At 43.8% G+C, this 22,802-nt stretch overlaps 1 protein-coding gene across 2 annotated transcripts in view; it reads left to right on the top strand.

The window, feature by feature from the left end:
• The window catches only part of VPS13D (vacuolar protein sorting 13 homolog D), a 252,545-nt gene that overhangs the window by 53,195 nt on the left and 176,548 nt on the right, over positions 1–22,802 (top strand). For both annotated transcript variants that reach the window (XM_083163091.1, XM_083163090.1), the window contains exons 27-36: positions 290–488; positions 1,092–1,263; positions 2,357–2,472; positions 3,786–3,998; positions 5,212–5,477; positions 6,524–6,657; positions 7,064–7,219; positions 9,023–9,239; positions 9,487–9,561; positions 11,939–12,127. In XM_083163091.1, the coding sequence (XP_083019217.1) occupies positions 290–488; positions 1,092–1,263; positions 2,357–2,472; positions 3,786–3,998; positions 5,212–5,477; positions 6,524–6,657; positions 7,064–7,219; positions 9,023–9,239; positions 9,487–9,561; positions 11,939–12,127 (1,737 nt within the window). The remainder of the gene's footprint in view (positions 1–289; positions 489–1,091; positions 1,264–2,356; positions 2,473–3,785; positions 3,999–5,211; positions 5,478–6,523; positions 6,658–7,063; positions 7,220–9,022; positions 9,240–9,486; positions 9,562–11,938; positions 12,128–22,802) is intronic.

Genomic DNA, 22,802 nt, shown 5'->3' with positions numbered 1-22,802 from the left:
GTTGGTTTCTGTAGATATTGTCTTTGTATTATATTGAACAGATTATAAGGATATTATAAGTAATAACATATCTCTATGCAACATATGAGAGCCCAGCAACCTGCAGAACTTTGTGATTAATACTGTATATTATGGTGATTCTTTGTCTGCTCTCTATCTTACAGTAACTTGTTTTGTCTTGTTTTATATCATAACATATAAAAATGAATAAAGCAACAGTCTCTCCAGGAGTCACATTCCGCAACCAGACATCCAATCGGCTAAATAACACATTGTTCTCTGTCTGTAGATGAGCACACCTGCCTATTGGACTGCATTGTGGTGGACCTGCAGGACATGGACATATTTGCTGCAGAGAGACATCCCAGGGATACCGATGATCCCCGAACAGACCTGTCCTTCCCTTCGTACTGCGTGAGACAGATGGGTGGGAGTCTCCTAACAGAACAGTGTAGACTCAAACTGCAGCTAGAGAGGAATTTAGATAAGTAAGTAGAACATATTGGATTAATTTGCATTTTATTTGCTCAGTATTTGATAGTACGTGAGCAGGACATTTCCATTGAATATTCTGTAGTGCTTACTCCATACTTGCTAATTAGGAGAGTTCTTGTGGGGTGGGCCAGGTGCTTCTCATCTTTAGGCCCCACCTCTTGTGGCACATCTTCCAACAGTCTGTGGAACTCTCCAATAATGTCTGATCCCCTGGATATTCCAGGGAAGTAGACTTGTATGACTCAGGTCCTTATTCAGACCTGATCACTGGGCTGCGAATCTTCAGATCCCAGCGATCAGGTAAACGCCACCCCACACGCGCTAATTCCTGCCCCTGTGCACGCCTGCGTATACATTTGCAGCCATGCACACAGGAAGAAATCCATTTGCCATCGAATGGATTTCCCCTGTTTGCAGCGCCCAAGTAAGCCAGGACTTACTCTGTGCTGTGATGGCGGTGGTGATCAGGCGGCCACTAATGAAGTCAGCTGCCCTCCCTCCCAACATAAATAAAATATTTACGTATACTGTATACAGGATTTTTTTTCTATCTTTTAAAACTTAAAAAAGTTTCTTTGTTGTTTTTTTTCCACCAGAGAAATAAACCACTTTGTTCCTGATATGTCCATTCACGGCAATTTATCCTCTGTTCACTGTTCACTGGATTTGAGTAAATATAAATTAATCCGGGGTTTATTGGAGAATAACCTGGGAGAACCTATTGATGATTTTATGCGGCCGTATGACTTGCAAGATCCACGGATTCATGTAAGAAACGACTTTGTCTTCTGATATTTGTCTTATGGAAATCTTGAGGAAATACTGTAGTAGTGCATGCTTAGGACTTGAGCTTAACAAAGTATTTCTTCTTGGAATATTCTGTGTAGCATTAGAACAGGCCATTTCCCAGTGATAGCATACAGCGGGTCCAGTATGATATGCCGGCGGTCGAAAAAATGCCGCAATGCCGACAAGGGGGGGCATTGCGGTGGTCGGGATTCCAGCATCACTCTATTTGTGCGTCGGCACACTATTTTATTCTCCCTCTATGGGTCCCATAGAGGGACAAAGTGCCGGCATTGCGGCGGTTAGGATTCAGGCGCCGGTATTTCGACCGCCGGGATTCCGACCGTCGGCATATTGACCGCATCCCCATACAGCATATGGAAAGGCATGCAGTAGGTGTACAATAGCCCCAATGCCAGAGCTTATGGGGATTTTGGCAAGGTGAAACCAGATACACGAAAAGTGGCCTTTTTCCCATGAAAAGTGCAACTTAAATACATAGGTCTGCAGTTTTTTGCAGTTATGTATTTTCGCAGTGTATGGTCATTAGGTAGACAGAAAAAAGGTCGATTCATTCATTTTAATGACAAGGGTTAGGTGGACACCTGAAATACTGTAGGTTGACATGCTTAAGGTGAACTTGGTTGGAAGGTCCACATAAGCATTAGGTCGACAATATCTAGATTGACAGTCAAAAGATCGACATGGGTTTTTCACTATTTTTAACTAAAATTAAGAAAAAATAATAAAAAATTCTTTGTAAATAATAGGATTTACCCACCTTCTGTAAGTGTGGTAAATTATACGTTATCGTGCAGTAGAAGCACAGGGCTTTCTTTGCTGATCAGTAATCACTGAATGCACTGTATCTATCTACATCTTATTGGCCATAGATTCGTCCCACTGGACGTCCAGCGCATCCAATGGGACGTGTCATTGAACATCGGCCAACAAAAGACAAAGACAACTATTGTCGGAATATTTGATGATAGACCTGTCTGTACAGATGGAGATATACTAGTGGCCTCCCAGCCAGGTGACAAATAAGCTTGTTTGTATTCCCTTTTATCTGCAGACTGTTCTAAGTGGAGAGGTCTACACAAGCGTGTCTTTCCTCATCGACATGGTCAATGTCAGCTTGGAACTTCTGGAAGACAAAGGCAAAGACGGAGTACACCATTCATTGGCTCGGTAAGACATTTTGTTTACAAATATAAAGAATCCAGTCCACCGAAAAATATGCCGAATTGAGTTCAGATTTGTTATAGGATATGAGACATAACGTTGTAACAGTGCAGCAGTTGTATTATAATCCACAAATAGGCAAGTTAGATTTTTTTTTTTCTCTTTTGATGACGTTAGATGGTTTTCTTTTTTTTATTGGCCCGGATTCACAGGAGGTATTATCACATGAGTTATGTTATTAGTTATATTATAGATTGTCGTCCCTATGACATTCGTTCTGCTTACTACAGGGAATAAGTACCAGTCAGAACAGTATGATATTTAGCCATGGCTTATTAACAAACCCTGGATGCCATCACTTATCTCCGATATTTCTTCTCAAAAGCTGTGATCAGTGCCAATGGGTTTCTGTGAGATTCGGGGTAATTTACCTCATGGTAAAAATGGGTTATAATTGGATAGCCCTTTGCAACTAAATTTGTAAATGTAAATGTTTGCCATTTTGCGAATTACCGCTGATCATAGGATAACTTAACATGCTTACTACTTCAAATACTGTGGGTTATCCAGATCAGAGCGCTGCTGTGCAAAATTGCAGAGCCCTGCCATCAGATAGTCGTTGCCCAGACAGAGTGGAACCCTACCCCGTGACTTGTGAAAAAAGTGCCTCGCAGCTGCAAATCCTTACGCAATTCACTCACCATGCAGTGATTTTGTCCAGTGTGTGTATAACCTTGACCTCTCCACAACTGTGCAATAGAAACGGGCTGATCGAGGCCAGATGTCACACTCCCTCACTGAAAACGCCTGTGCACGCTAGCGGTTTTTCGGACACGCCCAGAAAATAGCCGGTTACCAGCCCCCAAATGTGGGCTTCCTGTCACTCAAGTTGTGAGTGGATTGCTAATAAAAATTAAAAAAATCACTGATTTTTGTATGCATGTGGAGCCATTCAATAACAGATTGCTGTGCGAATTCACCCAGCAGCGGTCAGCTCTGAATAACCCCCGCTGTTATGTTTATGCCATTAAAATAGTTGGTACTTATGTATTATCTGGGCTCCCATGTTAAATGCACCCCATTTTTTCATACCCCTACTAAGCAACTACGCATGGGGTTGATTTTATATAGTGTGGCGAGCGGACGCGGTCTCATAAGAAAAATGGGAGCCCAGATATTACATAAGTACCAAATAGTTCTTAGGACTCTTTCATATATAACAGAAATTTTGAAGTCAAGGCAAAAGCCCTACAGTGTTCTATTCATAGACAAATTATGTTGCTCTTTTCAAATGAACGGTTTTCTTTAATAACCTTTAGGTTTGACTTTAAAAAGTCTAAACTGCTGTTTGAGAGCTTCTCAAACCAGACTACATCCGTTAACCTCGTTTCCCACTCTATAATGGCCTTTGACACTCGTTTTGCTGGACAAAAGCCACCCGTTGCCCACAAACCCAATGTTTTCAACTGCATCCTGCAACCATCGAAGAGCAATAGCAACCCCGGATCCTTACAGATTGAGTTACATCACCGGTAAGTGTAACTGCGTACATCCGCTAGAGACATTCTCTAACAATCATCTTCATTATGTTTTACTCTAGACATTTTTGAATATGTATTATATTTTGATGGTGTGAATATTATCCTGTATCTATGATATTTATTGTCATCTGCATTGTACACAAGAATCCTATATTACCATTGTCTTTGGAATGTTTTAGAACTGGTGAAGTCTGCCTGTATTTAAAATTCCATTGTAGTCTTGCAGTGCATTTCAGAACCGGCTCAAATCTACGGGGAGACACAAGTTTCTTCAGCTTTGTCCCTTACCTTCCTCTAACTTGGGCCTGGCCTGTAGTTTCAATGCAGCTGAAGAGCCACCGATTGGCCAGGCCTACACTAACTGATTTCTACTTGCCGCCTATGGTGGTGTTTTACCTATTATTAGTCTGTGTCTCTAGACGTTCTATACAACTATCATTTTCTGCCTACGTCTTCAGGTACAAGCAAATATACTGTAGGTGTTCTGTACAACTTGTTCTTGTATATGAATTCTGTAAGCGTCTGAGCCAGTACACTGTCATTATTTACACAAATCTCGGAACCTTTCCAATCCTGAGCAACCTATCCATATATCGTGCTCAGTCTTGGCCATCTTATCTACCAAAATATTTGTACTTTTTAGTTCTGTGCTTTCACCATCAATTCCAGAACTCCTATTGTTCAGTTGACTTTATACAATTTGTGTATATTACCTAAAGCTAAACATCCTGCCCAAATCTAAGTCTGCTTTAATCCCTTCAGTGGTGTTTTTTTTTTTTTTTAGGGAGCCCTCCCCACTGGGCGAGTTTTTTCTGGGAAGTGCTCCACATAAAAACCCCACCGCTGTAACCCTGGGTCTGGGCAGCGCAGCTGAACAGTCCATCAGCCGCTGCCCAGCCCTGCCCCTGGCAACCCGGCTGTGTACGGCATGATGTTACAAGGTCACGCCGCACACAGCCAGGGGAAGGAGGCAGGGCCGGGCAGCAGGAGTATCAGCGCTCAGCTCAACTGCGCTTCCAGACAGGAGGGAGCGCAGGCAGTGGAATTTTCCGGGTTTGCCAGTCTGCGCACTGGAGCATAACCTGGAAAATTCTCGGAGTGCCACTGAAGGGGTCAATCCTAACCCACTCTTCAAGACTTCCTCAAGATGTCCTAACCTCCTTTTTATTAAATGTTAGCCCTAATGATTTGTCGTGTTCCGCAGATCCACAAAGGACACATCCTGCTTCACCGTTGTTCTCAACAACCTGCGCGTCTTTTTAATATTCGACTGGTGGGTGCTAGTGCACAGGTTTCTGCAAACGCCCAGCGAAGCCAAAAAATTCCACCCTGGTCACCGTGTCCAAGAAGAAAGAGGCAGCACTTCCTCTCCTGTGATGCCTAAAACGGTGAAATCTGGTGTAGTGACCAAGAGGTCTTCTATACAGATCACTCCCGAAAAGAAGCTGGAACTAAAGATTAATGTGACTGGTGAGAAATCTGTGGTATTAATACAGTTTTGTGTGTTCTGACATGCATATATATTAATGTCCTTTTATTATAGACATTTATATAAACTAAAGCATGAATGGCTGAAGATGGAAATAAGCCATGTATTAAGTAAGAGTTAAACACTGCTACACTATAATAAAGTGATTATAACCAGTGTGATACATGTCTTGTAATGAGATCGAAAATGTTACTCTGTTTACAACCCGAACTTTCAGCAAGAACAAGGTGCTGGGTAAAAATAAATAAATAAATGCTGCCATTTTGTTGGGTAGATCAGTGGTTCTCAAACTCAGTTTTTAGGACCCCTTGCAGATCACTTTTACCAGGCCTCCATGTAGTTTAGGGGCCCATACACCAGTGGTGACGCTCCTCCAATCCCAGGACACACTGGCACCGCCGCTCCGCTTAACAGATACAATAATTAGCGATCTGTCAGAGGATCATGCATATTAAGCATGTAAAAGTCCAGATTCTGCAATTGCTGCAGGTGAAATCGGTAATTTTACATGTTTGATATCCCAGGTCCCCCAGTGCGACCTTTACACTGTGTACGACCAACTGTCACATTTTTAAAATCCACAGGTGACCCGGAAAACATGAACTGCGTGCGGTCCTGAGGACTGAGATTAAGAACCTTCGGGTTAGATTGATTTGAATATGTATATATATATATATATGTAAATCAGTGATGTCTCCAGTCCCTTTCTACCTCTGGTGTATATATTTGGAAGACATTTTATTTTACTCCCCAAGGTTATTATCAGAGGAAGATGATGATGCTCTCAGACTCTGGTGATAATGCACTCCAGCTGATTAGATGTGGCTCAGATCTCTGTAGCTTGGCAGTGAGGCTACCTGCAGCAGTGGGACACTGTGCAATGTAGCCTCATGCAGCAGTGTCTTTTGGGGAAACTCCTCTGACTATTCTCTCTGCATTGTGTCATTATAAGCGTTTTGTTCTCTGTACATTTATGTGACGTGAGTCTGTTTAATGAAATAAAAACACTATGTGAAATTATTTACAGGAACGGAGTTTGTGGTGGTGGAAGACGCATCTTGTCTTGACACAAACGCCATAATTCTGAAAGGAACAACCGTTCTCACCTATAAGCCCAAACTGGTGGATCGGCCATTTTCGGGCAGTTTGTTTGGGATTGAGGTAAGAAGTTTTATTTGTCATTTCAGGTGGATATGTGCACAGAGCAGAGCAGGCTTATTAACAGCAGGAAATCAGTAACCACCATGATGATCATTTCCTGCTGAAGCCATTGCAGAATGGGAAAAATATAATGTGTAAATCAGATTAGGGACCAGATGCACTAAGCTTCAACAATTGATACAGTGGAGAGTAGTGAACTACCAGCCAATCAGCTCCTAACTGTGAAGTTACAGGCTGGGTTTTGAAAATGACAGTTAAAAGCGGATTGGTTTGTGGTTTATCAAACCCCACTTTATCACTTTTTAAAAGTTATTGCATCTGGTCCTAGGTCTTGAATAGATAAATGTCTCTTATTACTGAAGCTGACTCCTTATTATGTGACCCAATGTTGTCTATTGGTACTTAGGTGTTTTCCTGCCGCTTGGGTAATGAACAGGACACGGCTCTGTCTATCATTGACCCAGTTCATGTGCAGATGGAGCTTGTTGGAAACTCGAATTACCAAAATAGTTCCGGCCTTATGGATGCGTTTAACACTGAGGATTTCCCACCAATACTTGAGGTATAACCGGAAAAGCTGTTTTCATGTATATTTGTGCCTAGGGAACTATTCTAGCTCTCATTACGTTGGTCATTAGCTGGCAGATTTGTATTTCCCAGACTCTGAATGCATTGAAGGTTTATTGTACGTCTGTGTGCATCGTAGGCTCTTCTACTGCAGGTTTTGCCAAGTCCTGGCACACCTGGAAATCCAAAGTCCACCCGGTCCTGACATATTGGGAGATTTATCAAACCTGTTAAAGAGCTTAAGTGGAGGTGTTGCTGATGGCGACCAATGATATTCTAGCTATAATTTGTCTGGTTCTATGAGCAACTCCTCCACTTGTTCCCTTACCAAGCCCTGTACTGTATTCATTTTTTTTACCATAGCACTTAGGGGGGTATGCAATCTGGGATCACGGCTGTCGATCCCCACTGACAGCCGGGATCCTGGCCCGTTTGCGGTCAGATCGACCGCATAACGACAGACGGGATTGAATGTCCCGCCTGACGATGGGTGCAAAGGGGGCGTGGCCGTGAAAACAGCCTTGGCTTGTCGATCTGCGGCCCGGATAACGACAATCCACCGATGTTATCGGCAGAACAGGCCCGACAGCTTCTGAAGTCAGGCCCGTTCTACCGTGATTCCATCTGTAAAGCTAGCGCAGTCTATCCGTTTCCTTTTTGCATTTCATTGTTGGGGAGTGACACCCCCTTTTGTTTGTACTGCAGCTCTAGAATCTGCGCCCCTTCCTGATTGCTTTGGTTATCAGTTCCTTTCCATTCTGCCGTGATCCTGCATCAATGCGGTCGTTAATGACAGCATTAAAAAGAAAGCCGCCACTATTTCCCGTGTCAGAAATAGCGGCGGCACATTGCATACCCCCCTTAGTGTGTTCTCCCACTAGCAGTGAAAATCTGTGCTTTCTGAGTGCCGCCCCATCAAGAGAGACTGTTAAGCCCCGCACACATTGGATATGCTGAGCGATGCAGGCTAGAGAAATCGCCCCTGTGCTTCCCAGCAGCTATATCTCCTATACACGTGTAGTGTGTATGGGCAATCTGTGCTAATCTAGTGTTCTCTGGTGATCTTGACTACATGGCTTGACAATTTTTTTTTTAAAAACTAGGAGCCAGACACATAAGTACCGCTTACCTATATGCTCTGGTTTCTTGCTCATTTCTATGGGTTTCTTGCTCATTTCTGCGAGTTGCATGCTCTTTGCCAAAGGTACATGCTCATTGCCATGGGGGATTACCCCCTCCTCCTCTTCCCTCCTTCCCCACCGTTACCATGTGTTGTAACAGCATCCGAGCAGGACTGCGTCTATTTCAAAACTCGAGGCCGCTCGCGAGCCAATTGGAGCTCGCTGGCCAACAGCCAATCGGGAGTTGCTACTGCCACTCCTGAACTTGGCTGCCGAACCGCGAGCTCTGATTGGCCTGCGAGCCGGCTTGAGTTTTGAAAGGATACAGCTGATACAGCCGAGTGGTTCTCCACCGCTCTGCCCGCTGTTGACTTTACTGCAAGCTCACCACTCTGCCTGGCCACGAGCAGGATCTGCTTCCTCCCTCCCGCAAAATCTGGTCTCCAGGAAGCAGAATCTGGTTTCCATGGTGACCTGGCCCCCCGGATTTGTCGAACCCTAAAGTATAAAGTATATATAGTGAACCATATAGAGAATATTGAATTGTTTGCATCAATCCCTGCCCCCAATGAAGCTTACAGTCAAATTCTATACACATGTTTACCTGCATTAAGCAGATGCTCTTGGTCTTATTAGTGTATGGAGTCCTCTTTAAATTTACTTTTGTTTGTCCTTAGATCCAGTTACAGACACTGGACATCAGACTGTCATACAATGATGTGCAGTTGTTCTTGGCTATTGCGAAATCCATTCCTGAGCAGACCAGCCCCAGTGTACCACAGCCTGAGGTCTCTAATGCTGACCTGGCCTCTAGCAATGCTCTTGGTAGCCTCAAGGAAACTGAAAGTTTACCTGCAAAAGATGCACACAGGCATGTGATGGATCCTATTCTGGGTAAGACATTCTAGATTCTGGCGTTCTTCCAGTCTGAGCAGAGGAATGAAAGATCAGGCTGGGTGCATGTGTGCACGGATAAGGAGGAGCAGTTTGTTCACACCGATATATAAATCTCTTCACCATTCCCACCATCGTTAAGGCTTGTGCGAACCATGATTATATTTTAGGCATACACATTGAACACTTGAGCATTGCAGACTGTCGAAGGGTTTCAGCATTTTATTGTGTTTTCATTATCTTCCAGAAAATAATCTTGCCCGATTACAGGAGCTGGGATTTACTTTAGAAGACTGTCGCAAAGCCCTTCTGGCTTGTCAAGGTAACTCACGCCGAAAATTTGCCTATATTCCACCACTCGGCTTTTGCATCGTTTTCTGTTTTGTTAATTCATTATATCCTTCAAATATGCATAAATTACATTCGTTCTATTGTTACTTTTGCAGAGTTGTTTGTTATATATTTTGTAGTGAAAGGTGCTGAGGCACTTGTATTTCTTCTTATGTCCATGTGGGGGCACAGAACACTGGGTTTAGGCTAGTGAAAGCCTGAGCACCAACAGTTACAATTTTTTTTCCCCCAGCATGCTCAGGCTCCCTCTTCAACAGAGACAGCAATTGCTGTTTGCAGGACCAGACACCATTTTGGTGGGTTGCTCTGAGTCCTAAAAGTTACTTTTAGTATTTTATTCTTTTATTTTGTACATCGTGTGGTTTGTTTGGGCATCCTATAGAACTTCTACACAGATGCTCCAGCACTCGGCACCGGGGGAGTTGGCAGCACTGGCGTCCTGGTTGGTAACCTCCACTGAGACACTCTGGAAGGACAGGACAAAATCCGAGGCCTTTTAATCCAAAATTCATTCCTTCCTGGCACTTTGCAGGGTCTCTGTCCATTCCTATCCCCGGCTGTTCAGCACTCCCTCATGCGGTGGCTACACCAGTCTGGATCCAGGACTTGATCTTGATGCTCAGAGTCAAGTCTGGGGGAGGGGGGGGGGGGGTGGGGGGGGGTCAGTGTCTTGTTAGAGGACATTTTAGTGTCGGTGGTCAGCTTACTTTCAATATCCTTGAATAAGGGCCCTTTGCCTTGGCTCAACCTCTTGTGCCACCAGGGCAGCGCACTCCGCCACGGCACCATGAAAGAAGCCACTTCCATCCTATGCTGGACAGAGTGCCATCTTCCAGCTCTGTTGGTGTTGGTTATTCTAGGCATCTAAAACTGATAGGGGACTTCCTCAGACATTAGGGTGTCCATTCCATCATCAGGATGTTCATTGTTTCAGTTGCTGGTCAGGTGCTGGGGTCGTCTGGACATCTATATGATAACTTCAGCTGCCAAGTTACTGCTCATGAACCAGGGATCCAGGAGATCTCCTTGTGGACTCTTTGGGAAGCTCATGGACATTTCCTCCCATCTAAATAAACCCTAAGTTCTTTGCAAGTTCAAACTGGAGGGAGGCACAATAATCCTGGTGGCCCTGGATTGGCCTCGATGGGCCTGTTAGGCTGATATGGGTCTTTCCATTGATGGTTTCCTGCACCTTCCCCTGCAGCCAGATCTTCTGTCTCAGAGACAGTGCTTCTTTCCAAATCTGGAATAGCTTGCTTTGATGGGATAGCCACTTGGATGTCGATCAAACTCTGCACTTTTGTAGACAGGACCTAAGATGTTTGAATGTTGGATTTGCTTTGTCCTCTATGAGATTCCTAGGTGCAGTTGGCCAGGTTCTAAAACAGATTTTGGTCAGTTGGCTTTACTTACTCTATGGCAGTGGTGTATGCTCATTCCCCTTGCTTAGTGGGGTCATCTTGGGCAGCTCAGCATGGTGTATCTGGAACAACTCTACAAAGTGGCTCTATGGTCATCTGCTCACACTTATATACATTTTTATGCATTTGATACTTTTCGCAGCCTTCGGTGTACTGTTCTCAGCACAGCTCAGGAACATCCTTGCCCATGAAGAGAGTGCTTTGGGACATCCCAGTGTTCCCTGTGCCCCCTAGTGGATGGGGGAATAAATTGGAAATGATGGTCTTACTGTGTTAAATACATTTTTTTCACATTCGTAGGGGACACAAGACACCCACCCTGACACAAGTACCTGGCACTAGTTCCTACTGTATGTTCCCACTCTGTGTTACTTGCTTTTGATTGTGTGCCTGTGGGCCTGTTTTCCATCTTCTTGCTTTTGCCATGGGCTTGCTTCTTAACTTCTGGCCATTGGCTGAGGGGTGGGATATGCTGGAGAGGAAGACCAAACAAGCTGGGAAAAAAGTTGTAACTATTTGGTGCCCAGTCACTCCTCACCAAACTATACCCAGTGTTCCCTGTGCCCCCATGTATGTGAAGAAAAGGATTTAACAAGTAGTGTTCATTCTAGCACCCGCTATTTTTGAAAACTCATGCAGTTCCTGTTTCATGCCTGGGGTGTCGCTGTCTGCTGTGGTGTTTCTAGCAGAGGTCTGGTTTGCATATCAGTGCTGATGTACAGACCACACTGTGCTAGAAGCACTACAGCAGACAGCGACACCCCAGGCAGGGAAGAGGAACTGCATGGGTTTTCAAAGATAGCGGGTGCTAGAATGAACACTGAACAGGGTAAGACCATAAATCCCATTATTTACCTTTTTAAATCTACATTAAGTATGGATTCAGTATATTTGTCATACATTTCACAGTTTCCTCCTTTTTCTAAGGTCAACTCAACAAAGCGGCTACGTGGTTATTTAAGAATGCCGAGCCCCTGAAGCCAAGTAAGCACAATAATAGCACTGGGGCTTTGCGCTGGATCTCTGGAGTGGAGCTGAAGGCGGAAAATGTTTGTATCTGTTTCATTGACGACTGCATGGACTGCGATGTCCCCTTAGCAGAGGTCACCTTTTTACGTGAGTAGATTTGCTGCACATTGTGTCTCTATAAATGTGTGATTTTAGTTTGTGTTTGTTCTTAAAAGATTTACATTATTTGTAATAGGTTTATTGTAAACCGTGTCTTGGAATATGGTCAGCCATGTATGGTTCAAAAAAAAGTTTTTTTTATACTTATGTGATGAGAGAACTGAAATTGATCCTCACATTTGGAAGGCCTGCTCTTTGGAACCCCTTTGTTTTCCATGGCAGACCTAGAAATGTGTAGCCCTTTGTACAGCTTTGATGGCTGCTAAAACATAAACCTCTTGACCTGGCAGCTAGGCTCTCTGTGCTCCAAGTAATATGTATAGTGTGCGCACATTCCTACTGCTGCTGAGAAAAAGTAATAAATTCCTTTGCATGCGTCCGAACAGGATAATCGCACACCAACAAATTAGTTCTCTCCCCTTCGGCAATAAAAGTCTGTCTGAACTGACTATCATTCCGGCTGCAGATCGCCGAAAAGTGGGCAGACGCTGTCGTCATGTGATGTCAGCCGCCCGCCCCGAGCAAGCATCGACATGTCTGCGTTCCCACGGAAATGCCCGGTGTCTTTATGGGGACGCCCATAAAAAGCTAGGCATTCCTCCTGCTACCGCCCCCAGACCTCCCTGTCCGGAGCCAACATCTCAACGAGGTCTGCTCGTGGAAATTGTGGTTTATTGATGAAGTTATGTGCATGAAATATCTGAAACAAGAAGCAAAATAGTTTAGAAGTGGAAGTTAAATACATGGGATCAGCATAAACAGGGAAGTTAAAATGTGTTTGTAAAACTAAAAGCAGGGCAGATGGGGTGCTGGATGGCTGACAGTCGGGATTCCGAAAGTCATTACACAGACGTCCGAATCCCGACTATTAACCCCTTCCTGACAGAGCCAGTTTTTGCGTTCCTGACAGAGCCCTTTTTTTCAAATCTGACATGTCTCACTTAAGTGGGGATAACTTTTTTTTGCTTTTACTTATCCCAGTGATTTTGAGATTGTTTTTTCGTGACACATTGTACTTCAAATTAGTGGTAAATTTGGGTCGATACAGTCTGTGTTTTTTTGTGAAAAATACCAAAATATCGTGAAAAAATTGAAAATTTAGCGATTTGCAAAATGTTAAATTTTCTGCTTGTGAGACAAATAATCTTACCACTCAAAATAGTGAATAACTAACATAGACCATATGTCTACTTTATGTTGACATCATTATTTCAACTTCCTTTTAATTTTTTGGGACACTAGGAGGCTTACAATATGAATAGCAAATTCTCAAATTTTCAAGAAAATTTCAAACACTGATTTTTTTAGGGACCAGTTCAGTTCTGATGTGACTTTGAGGGACTTGTATGTGAGACACCCCCATAAATGATGCCATTTCAAAAACTGCACCCCTCACAGTATTCAAAACAGCATTTTGGAAGTTTGTTAACCCTTTAGGTGTTTCACAGGAATTAAAACAAAGTGTAGGTGAAATTTCAAAATTTCTTTTTTTTTGCAGATTTGCAATTTTAATACATTTTTCTAAGGAACACAGTACATTTTACTAGAGAAATGTGACTAAAAATTGATTCCCCCAATTCTTTTGTTTTCATAAATATCCTATATGTGGCCCTAATGTGCACGGTGACCAAACCACAGGCTTCATAATAGAAGGAGCACCTACTTGATTTTGGAGCCTCCTTTTTTTTTTTTTTTTTTTTAAACACATTTTATTTGAAAGTATTTCAAAACAATGTATGTTACAACAAATCAAATAAAGGCAAGAAACATTGAATATCACATCTGGCTGACTTGGTGTTTTCTTTCAGTTTTTTTTTTTTTTTTTTTTTTTTCCTACTTTTCAGTTCTAGTCTTTACATTGTACTATCACATTAATTTCAAAGTATTTCAATATTGAGTTGTGTGGTTTTGGGAATTAGCGGCAAAGCGGGTAAATTCTATATCATTCTCCCGAGCCACTTAGCATTTAGGGTTTAATAGGAGAAGGTATCCACGACCAGCGCAGAGATACCTGCAAGTCAGTCAAATTTTTATACAGCAATATAAATTTCTACTTGTTCAAGCCTCATAGTATTAAAACAACTTACAATACAATTCTTATCTGGGTTTAATATGGGTGGGAAGGAAGGGAAGGGGTAGGCAAACAAGACAGGGGGCGACAGGACAACAAAAATTTACCATAATAGCCTATAATTCAATATTCTAAGTGATCTGTCGTAACAAAAACCATGTAGTGTTCTCAAAGACTTTTTGTATGGACGTCTGAACCTCGGTATTGAGGGTAAGGATATAGGTTTCCCATTTGGCATAGAAGCGCCTGACTCCCTTTTCTATATCAGTTAATGTTGCTTGACGCTCAAAGAATAGAGTCTTGAGAATGGAGTTTTTCAACTCCGCTAAAGAGGGGGAAGTTTTTACTATCCAATGAGTCAGAATTAGTTTTTTGGCTAATACCAGAATTAAGGTAATAAGAGAGATAATCTTTTTTTTGTTGGGCCCCAAGTTCCAGTTATTGAAGTAGAGAAAGAGGAGTGGTAGTGGGTCGTATGTTAGCTGCAGTGTGAAAGTTGTGTTTAAGAATGTAACTAGTTTTCTCCAAAATATTTTTATATGTCCACATCCCCAGAAGTTGTGAAAATAGTCTGCACCCCTCATTTTGCACTTTGGGCATAGTCCTAGATCTCCCGGGATAAAGTGACTTCGTTGTTGTTGTGAGATATAGGCCCTGTTAAGAAATTTGAGGTGTGTCTCCTGGAGAGAGGCTGATTGTAGGTATTTAAGGGAGGTGGGGAGTTTTTTGAATATTGTTGATAGGGGCGGAATGGTAGGGATGTCTATTTTCCATCTATTTTCCAGGTTTTGGAGTAGTTTATCTTTCGGAATTACTATTAGCTCTTGGTATAAGTTTCTAATCCTGTATCCCAGAATATTATGTTGGGCTATGAGCGAAAGCACTGGGTCAGGGTGAACAGGTGTCACATAAGCCTTGGGAATAGATTGCGCATAATGTCGTGCCTGCAAGTACATAAAAAATTGTGTGTTAGGGAGTTGGAATTTAGTTGCTAGATCTGCAAACGATAAGATTGTGCCTCCTGGGTCGAAGACGTTGCATGTGGCTGATATTCCCTTCTGGCGCCATTCCAAGTACAGCGGATTCTCCAGACCTGGTGCAAAATTGGGATTGCCCCAGAAGGTAATATGTGGGGTGCAAGCTGGGTTCCTGCCAAAACCTTTATGGATTGATATCCACATTTTATACGTTTCTTTGAATAATAGGTTGTTTTTGATGTCAATGGGGATGTCCTTACTTGATACATGGAGCAGTGCGGCTGGTGAGAATGGGTGGAAAAGTTCCTTTTCCAGGTTATCATTTGTGTATATGGATTTATTAAGAAGCCAGTCAGTTGTGTAGCGAAAGTGGGCTGCTTGAGAGAAAGCTTGGGCATTTGGGAGTGCAAATCCTCCGTCTTGTTTTGGAAGTACTAGTCTGGACATAGGCATCCTGGGTTTTTTCGCTGCCCAAATAAACTTTGTGACCATTTTATTATAGTGTGCGAGGTCTTTTTTGGAAAGGGCCAAGGGGATCATTTGGAAAATATATGAAATCTTTGGGAAAATGACACTTTTAACAATCGTTATCCTCCCATATAATGAAAGGGGAAGGGTTATCCATCTGTCTAATAGTTTCTCAATATTTTGTAAGATTGTCTTAAAATTGGCAACATATAAGGAGTCTAGATGTAGCGGAATCATGATTCCTAAGTATTTCATTGGGGTAGTACATATTGTAAATTGTTGCATGCTGGGGTGTGTTTTGGCATATAGGGGAGGCCACGCCAGAGGGAGGAGATGTGATTTGTCTTGGTTTATTTTAAATCCTGAGAATGATCCAAAGTGCTCTATAATTGTCATTGCTGCAGGTATAGATCTGGGCGGGTTTGAAATAAAAAGAAGCATATCGTCTGCAAACATACTTAGTTTGACTTCCAGATGACGTATTTTAATACCCGTGAATGAGGAGGAGGATCTAAGTTGGACTGCTAAGGGTTCCAGGGCTAGGGCAAAAAGGAGTGGGGAAAGGGGGCAGCCTTGACGAGTGCCACGCTGGATCTGGAAGGGCGCGGATAGGTAATTATTTGTGAGTATTTGTGTATTGGAGTTTGCGTATAGGTTACTAATGGCGTCTATGAATGGTCTTGGAAAGTTGAATTTCTGTAAGGTTGTAAACAGGTGGTCCCATGAGATCATATCGAAGGCCTTTTCGGCATCTAAGGATAGAATGGCACAAGGGTCGGGAGATTTTGTAGACTGAGTCCACTGCATTACAGTGAGCAGTTTCCTAACATTTAACACTGAGTGACGGCCCCAGATAAAACCCGTCTGGTCTTTGTGGATTATGGATGGGAGGAATAATTTCAACCTGTCAGCAATAATCTTAGTATAAAGTTTATAATCAGTATTCAAAAGGGAGATAGGACGGTAAGAGGCAGGTTGAGTGGGATCGCGTCCAGGTTTTGGGATAACCTTTAGAAGGGCTGAATTAAAATAAGGGGGGGGAGGGGCACCTTTTAGTAGAGAATTAAATAAGGCGGCTAAGGGGGGGGCAAGTTTTGGGGCTAAAAGCTTGTAATATTCACTGGTCAGTCCATCTGGTCCTGGAGCTTTACCTGGCTTGAGTTGGCCAATGGCTCTAGTTACGTCTTCTTCAGTGATATCCGCTAGTAATGAGTCTGTATGTTCCGGGTCTAGAGCTGGGAGTGAGAGTGTGGACCAGAATGTGTTTTTGCGTTGTTGGTCTGGTGGGACTGAGGTATATAGGTTTGTATAAAATTTATGAAAGGTAGATGCTATCTCTTGGCCACGGTGTTGGAGGGTACCATTGTCGTCCGCCAATGAGGTAACTATAGCCGGGGGGTGTTGGCCATTAAGCAGATTGGTCATTAGTCTATTGGATTTTCCTCCAAATCTGTGGTATTTACTCTGGGATTGGAATGACATCTTGGTTTCTATTTTGGACAGAAGGGTATCAAAGACAATTTTAGCTTGGTTGTAAGCTTCTCTGTGTATCGAGGTGGGGGAAGACTTGTATGTCTGGTATTTATCTGAAAGTGTGGTTTGGGCTTCAAGATACAATTTAGCTCGGTCCTTACGGAGATGGGAATAATACGATATAATGGCTCCACTGAGGACCGGTTTGGATGCCTGCCAAAACAGGTGGGGAGAGTCTGCCTCAGCTGTAAGATTGTTATGCTTATAATCCATCCATGTGGACTCCAGGAGGGCCTGAAATTTAGAGGAATTTGCCAAGTGGCTGGGGAATCGCCAGTTGATGTATGGGCCTCTATCTAGGGTAGTGTGTAGGGCAATCCAGCTTGCCGCATGATCGGAGACCGATATCGTCTCAATTTCTGCGCCGCATACCAAGGGGAAGGCTCTAGTAGACAGAAGGACATAATCAATGCGTGATAATATGTTGTGTGCAGCAGATAAACAGGTAAATTCTCTATCCATTGGGTTACAAGCCCTCCACACATCAGTCAGGTGGAGGCTAGACATTAGGTATTGTAGTCCTCGTTTCGAGGGGGGTCTCCTGGATGGGGCTGAAGATTCTCTATCAAGCACATTAGATATCACAGTATTAAAATCACCAGCTAGCACAATTGAAGTATCAATATAGGGGGTTAATATCGTTACTAGTTTACGGAAAAAGGGCTTAGAAAATACATTGGGGGCGTAGACATTACAAAAAGTATACCTTGTTGACTGTACGGTGGCGTCCACTAGCACCCATCTCCCATCAGGGTCTGTGAGCGTAGAATGAATTTGTGTGATTGCCTGCTTCTTTACTAGGATAGCTACCCCTCTGGATTTTGAATTGTATGGGAAGGCCGCCATCAGCGACCACCCCAGGGTATTTAATTTCAGGGTTTCAGGGGGGGGCAGGATATCGGGTCAGGAGTTATCCGGTATGAGGATTCAAACCTATCGCTTCAGACAGGGATAGCTGTAGACTCTTTTCCACAATCTGTACGGACTCAGTCTCAGTTCTTCAAAATAGAATCCAAAAAATTCCAGAGTGGGGTATACATTTACGGCAGTCAAGTCCCAGTAGCTTGGGAGCAATTATATCCCGCTGGGGGGGTCACACTCTTCCAACCCAGTTATTTACTTCACTTGGTCTGGTTTTCTCGCCACATAAGAGACATAGCTGAGAGGAATTCTTAGGGCTCGGTTTCCCCACAATGGGGTACGTTGAATTCTGCTATCCGGGGTGGGGGGTGGGGGGGGGGAAGGGTTGGGATAAAGTCAGGCAGCATGAGGACCCATTCCTGTTGATACAGGCGAAGATGTATGGGAGAACTCCCCCAGCAAATGTGAAAGTCTCGGTCTCACCTCCCCCTACCCAATATATTCCGTGGGAAATAAGGCAAGTGCTGTAATTAAGCAGTAATAGTGCAAGTTCAGCAAAGTCCTGTCAGAGATCTGGGATATGCTTTTTGAACTATTCATCTGGGGGGGCTGTGGAAAAGGAGGCCTGTGCTTGTTCCATTAGGAAGTCCTCTGCATCATGCACAGTGCTAAATTCTTTGTAGGAGGAGCCAGCAAAAATTCGCAGTTTTGCGGGGTAAAGCAGAGCAAATTTAGTTTGATTTTTTACCAATCTGGTGCATAATGGGGAAAACTCTTTTCTCGCTCGAGTCACCTCTGCCGAGAAATCTTGAAAGATAAGCAACTTGTTCCCATTCCATTGCAGGGTCCTATTTTGTTTAAAGGCTGACCACAGCGCCTCCTTGTGTTGGTAATTGAGGCATTTAAATATTACTGCCCGAGGTCTGTTGGAATGGTCTTCCCTGATCGGTCCCAGCCTATGGGCTCTTTCTACTATCATGCCCGCGCATGAATCTACCACCTGTAGCAATTCTGGCAGGGTATGTGTGATAAAGGAGTATAATTCTGGACCTTTGATCGTTTCAGGGAGGCCAATGATACGTAAATTGTTCCTTCTCGAACGATTTTCCAAATCGTCGAGCTTGTTTTGTACTGTATAGGCAGACTTCTGTAGGGACTCAGTGGTGGCCTTTAGTGTGTGAATGTCCTGGAAGGCTTCTCCCAAATGTGCCTCGTTTATGTTGACCTTTTTAGTGATCTGCTTTAGCTGTGATTTAATGTCTTGGACAGACTGCTGCAGCTTAGCAGCGTGGGCGTCCAGGATGGGGTTAATAGTATCTTGTATAGCCCGCACCATGTCTGTATATGTTAGAGCTGCAGCCTGGGGTAAGGGAGGAGAGGAGGTGAACAAGTCAGGCTGGGTTTGAGGTATAAATGTCTCTTCCCCACTTACTTGACTGCGCTGTGGCTGTGGCAGCATTTGGGGTTGTTGCTGTAACGCTGACTGCGCTGGCTGCGCTTGTGTGTGTGAGCCGGCGGCCATCTTGGGCTGGACTCGCGGTGGGAGAGAAGGCTGGCGTCTGGGCTTTCCAGCTGGCGTGGGGGAGAGAAATCTCTTCATTAGGTGCAGGGCGTTCTTGGGAGCGTCTGCCGGCAGGTGCCCGGGTTTCGTGCGTGGAGTGGAGCGCTGGCGGGCGGCTGGCTGGCTGGGGCGGCTGGGGAGCTCAGCACGCTGCGTCCTCACCCATCAGACCCGGAACCGGAAGTCTTGGAGCCTCCTTTTTATGAGATTATTTTTTAGGCACCATGTAGGTTTCTAGGCACCATAAGATGCTAAAAGTTAGGAACCCCCCCACAAGTGACCCCATTTTGCAAACTACACCCCTCAGGGAATTCATCTAGGGGTATAGTGTACATTTCAAACCCCCAGGGGTTTCACCAATTGTGGTACAACTGGGCAGTGAAAATGAAAAATTATTTTTTTTACACAAAAATGCAGTTCTGGCTCCAAATTTGTCATTTTCAGAAGGTATGAAGGAGACAAAGCACCCCAAAATCTGTGCCCCAATTTCTCCCGAGTACGGCAATGCCTCACATGTGACCAAAAAATACCAGTTGGGTGCATGGCAGGACTCAGAAGGGAAGGAGTGATTTTTGGATTTTGCAGCTCAGATTCTGGTGGAATTTTGGTGGGTGCTATGTCGCATTAGCAAGACCCCCAAAGCACCAATACAGTGGAACCCCCCCACAAGTGACCCCATTTTGCAAAGTACACCCCTCAGGGAATTCATCTAGGGGTATAGTGTACATTTCAAACCCCCAGGGGTTTCACCAATTTTGATACAAGTGGGCAGTGAAAATGAAAAATTACATTTTTTTACACAAAAATGCAGTTCTGGCTCAAAATTTTTCATTTTCACAAGGTATGAAGGAGAAAAAGCACCCCAAAATCTGTGCCCCAATTTCTCCCGAGTACGGCAATGCCTCACATGTGACCAAAAAATACCAGTTGGGTGCATGGCAGGACTCAGAAGGGAAGGAGTGATTTTTGGATTTTGCAGCACAGATTCTGGTGGAATGAATGGTGGGTGCTATGTTGCACCAATACAGTGGAACCCCCCCACAAGTCACCCCATTTTGCAAAGTACACCCCTCAGGGAATTCATCTAGGGGTATAGTGTACATTTCAAACCCCCAGGGGTTTCACCAATTTTGATACAAGTGGGCAGTGAAAATGAAAAATTACATTTTTTTACACAAAAATGCAGTTCTGGCTCAAAATTTTTCATTTTCAGAAGGTATGAAGGAGAAAAAGCACCCCAAAATATGTGCCCCAATTTCTCCCGAGTACGGAAATGCCTCACATGTGACCAAAAAATACCAGTTGGGTGCATGGCAGGACTCAGAACGGAAGGAGTGATTTTTGGATTTTGCGGCTCAGATTCTGGTGGAATTTTGGTGGGTGCTATGTCGCATTAGCAAGACCCCCCAAGCACCAATACAGTGGAACCCCCCCACAAGTCACCCCATTTTGAAAACTACACCCCTCAGGGAATTCATCTAGGGGTATAGTGTACATTTCAAACCCCCAGGGGTTTCACCAATTTTGATACAAGTGGGCAGTGAAAATGAAAAATTACATTTTTTTACACAAAAATGCAGTTCTGGCTCGAAATTTTTCATTTTCAGAAGGTATGAAGGAGAAAAAGCACCCCAAAATCTGTGCCCCAATTTCTCCCGAGTACGGCAATGCCTCACATGTGATAAAAAATACCAGTTGGGTGCATGGCAGGACTCAGAACGGAAGGAGTGATTTTTGGATTTTGCAGCACAGATTTTGGTGGAATGAATGGTGGGTGCTATGTTGCACCAATACAGTGGAACCCCCCCACAAGTCACCCCATTTTGCAAAGTACACCCCTCAGGGAATTCATCTAGGGGTATAGTGTACATTTCAAACCCCCAGGGGTTTCACCAATTTTGATACAAGTGGGCAGTGAAAATGAAAAATTACATTTTTTTACACAAAAATGCAGTTCTGGCTCAAAATTTTTCATTTTCAGAAGGTATGAAGGAGACAAAGCACCCCAAAATCTGTGCCCCAATTTCTCCCGAGTACGGCAATGCCTCACATGTGACCAAAAAATACCATTTGGGTGCATGGCAGGACTCAGAAGGGAAGGAGTGATTTTTGGATTTTGCAGCTCAGATTCTGGTGGAATTTTGGTGGGTGCTATGTCGCATTAGCAAGACCCCCCAAGCACCAATACAGTGGAACCCCCCCACAAGTGACCCCATTTTGCAAACTACACCCCTCAGGGAATTCATCTAGGGGTATAGTGTACATTTCAAACCCCCAGGGGTTTCACCAATTTTGATACAAGTGGGCAGTGAACATGAAAAATTACATTTTTTACACAAAAATGCAGTTCTGGCTCAAAATTTTTCATTTTCAGAAGGTATGAAGGAGAAAAAGCACCCCAAAATCTGTGCCCCAATTTCTCCCGAGTACGGCAATGCCTCACATGTGACCAAAAAATACCAGTTGGGTGCATGGCAGGACTCAAAAGGGAAGGAGTGATTTTTGGATTTTGCAGCTCAGATTCTGGTGGAATTTTGGTGGGTGCTATGTCGCATTAGCAAGACCCCCCAAGCACCAATACAGTGGAACCCCCCCACAAGTGACCCCATTTTGCAAACTACACCCCTCGGGGAATTCATCTAGGGGTATAGTGTACATTTAAAACCCCCAGGGGTTTCACCAATTTTGATACAAGTGGGCAGTGAAAATGAAAAATTACATTTTTTACACAAAAATGCAGTTCTGGCTCAAAATTTTTCATTTTCAGAAGGTATGAAGGAGAAAAAGCACCCCAAAATCTGTGCCCCAATTTCTCCCGAGTACGGCAATGCCTCACATGTGACCAAAAAATACCAGTTGGGTGCATGGCAGGACTCAGAAGGGAAGGAGTGATTTTTGGATTTTGCGGCTCAGATTCTGGTGGAATGAATGGTGGGTGCTATGTGGCATTAGCAAGACCCCCGAAGCACGGTGAAATTATGAACCTAATATTCCATAGATGTGTGGTATATTTTAAAACACTCCTTTATACATAGGCCGGGTTTGTCGGGGCAAGTGTCACACTGGAAAATAGTTTGCTTTCTTATTCCCTTTTTATAGCAAACTTTGCACCTTTTTTGTGTCCTGCCCTTTTTTCCAGTGGAGGGGATTTCATCAGGAAAATGCTGCCCTGGTACAATACGGGGGCCAGTA

Source organism: Crinia signifera, chromosome 19, assembly GCF_055691185.1.
Source record: "Crinia signifera chromosome 19, ASM5569118v1, whole genome shotgun sequence".
Taxonomy (NCBI): Eukaryota; Metazoa; Chordata; class Amphibia; order Anura; family Myobatrachidae; genus Crinia; species Crinia signifera.
This window is presented reverse-complemented; position numbering and strand designations above follow the sequence as displayed.